General features: G+C 42.6%; 1 protein-coding gene across 1 annotated transcript; it reads right to left on the bottom strand.

Annotated features, from left to right (window-relative positions):
* Positions 1 to 13: 13 nt before the first annotated feature.
* Positions 14 to 799, bottom strand: LOC107580093 (ubiquitin carboxyl-terminal hydrolase 37-like; the record flags this gene model as incomplete). Its single annotated transcript, XM_016265838.1, has 4 exons — positions 634 to 799; positions 445 to 539; positions 255 to 370; positions 14 to 91 (listed from the first exon to the last, which is right to left on the bottom strand). Coding segments are annotated over exons 1-4 (368 nt in total), but the record flags the coding sequence as incomplete, so codon positions are not given.
* Positions 800 to 1043: the final 244 nt, after the last annotated feature.

Here is a 1043-nt window from a genome sequence, read left to right as displayed (position 1 = left end):
AAGTCTCGTTTACCTAGAAGAGTCATTCTCTTTGGGGTAGTCCTCAGTCATATCACCATCAGAGCTCATCAGCCTCTTCCTCTTCTCACTCCTACAGGACAAAATTATTTTTAGTTGTGGTCAGGGCAATCATTATTAAATGAACATCATTAAATTAAGATAACATGTGAGCAAACAACTGAGCAAAAAGTGCACACACTTTCCAGAGACACTGCACCCAAATCTAAAGTCATTGCCAGAGCAAATTTGCATACCTGTTCTCCGAGAGCCCATTGCGGCCAGGTGTGGACGTAATCCGGCTGGGACTCCCGAGAGGCTTTCGGGGTGTGCTGTCCTCTCTGCTGTCGAGACTTGGACGTCTTGGAGTGCTCTGAAAGAAACAGTACAGTAGGTCAGTCATATAATATTTAGAAAACAATTTCAGTGCTTGTGATGCTGTGCTACCTGTTTTTCTGATGGAGAAAGGCCAGAGTCGTTCTGTGCTGCACGATTCCCAAGAACTAATCCGAAACTAGCACTTCCCTGGTTTGTCTTTAAAACTAAAGAAAAAGAATAAACAAAAGTTAAAAGTGACTTAAAAAAAAAAAGAATGGACAGTGATGTGAAAACTACAAAACAAGTCAAAAAACATACCTGCTGGTTTTCCAAGCCTCACCATTTCAATATATTCCTTCATTTTCTTAGCAACCAACAAGGGCAGTTTGTCCATCATGACAACGCTCGAGTCTTTGAGAGTCAAAGTCACACGGTTTGGGCCATGCGTTGGATAGCATGAAAGTTGCTTAACGTTGTGATTCAGCTGCAATAAAATAAACAAAGGAGTCTAAATAGCACTCAACACAATACATTAGATGCTCATTAGGGTTGTGACGGTGAGGAAATTTTCACACCGGTTAATCGACGTGTGACAACACGGATAATCACTGCGGGGGTGGAGGCGGGGGCGTTCCCTCTTTTCCTTGCTTTCCTTCGCTTTCATATAGCTCGTAAAAGCGTGCGCGCATTTTACTTTCACTTTCAAATAGCGGCAATTCGGCATAAAG

The sequence above is a fragment of the Sinocyclocheilus grahami genome, unplaced genomic scaffold (assembly GCF_001515645.1).
Source record: "Sinocyclocheilus grahami isolate Dianchi unplaced genomic scaffold, SAMN03320097.WGS_v1.1 scaffold24514.1, whole genome shotgun sequence".
In the NCBI taxonomy this organism is placed as follows: Eukaryota; Metazoa; Chordata; class Actinopteri; order Cypriniformes; family Cyprinidae; genus Sinocyclocheilus; species Sinocyclocheilus grahami.
Note: the sequence above shows the minus strand (reverse complement) of the source record. Positions and strands in the feature narration are given on the sequence as shown.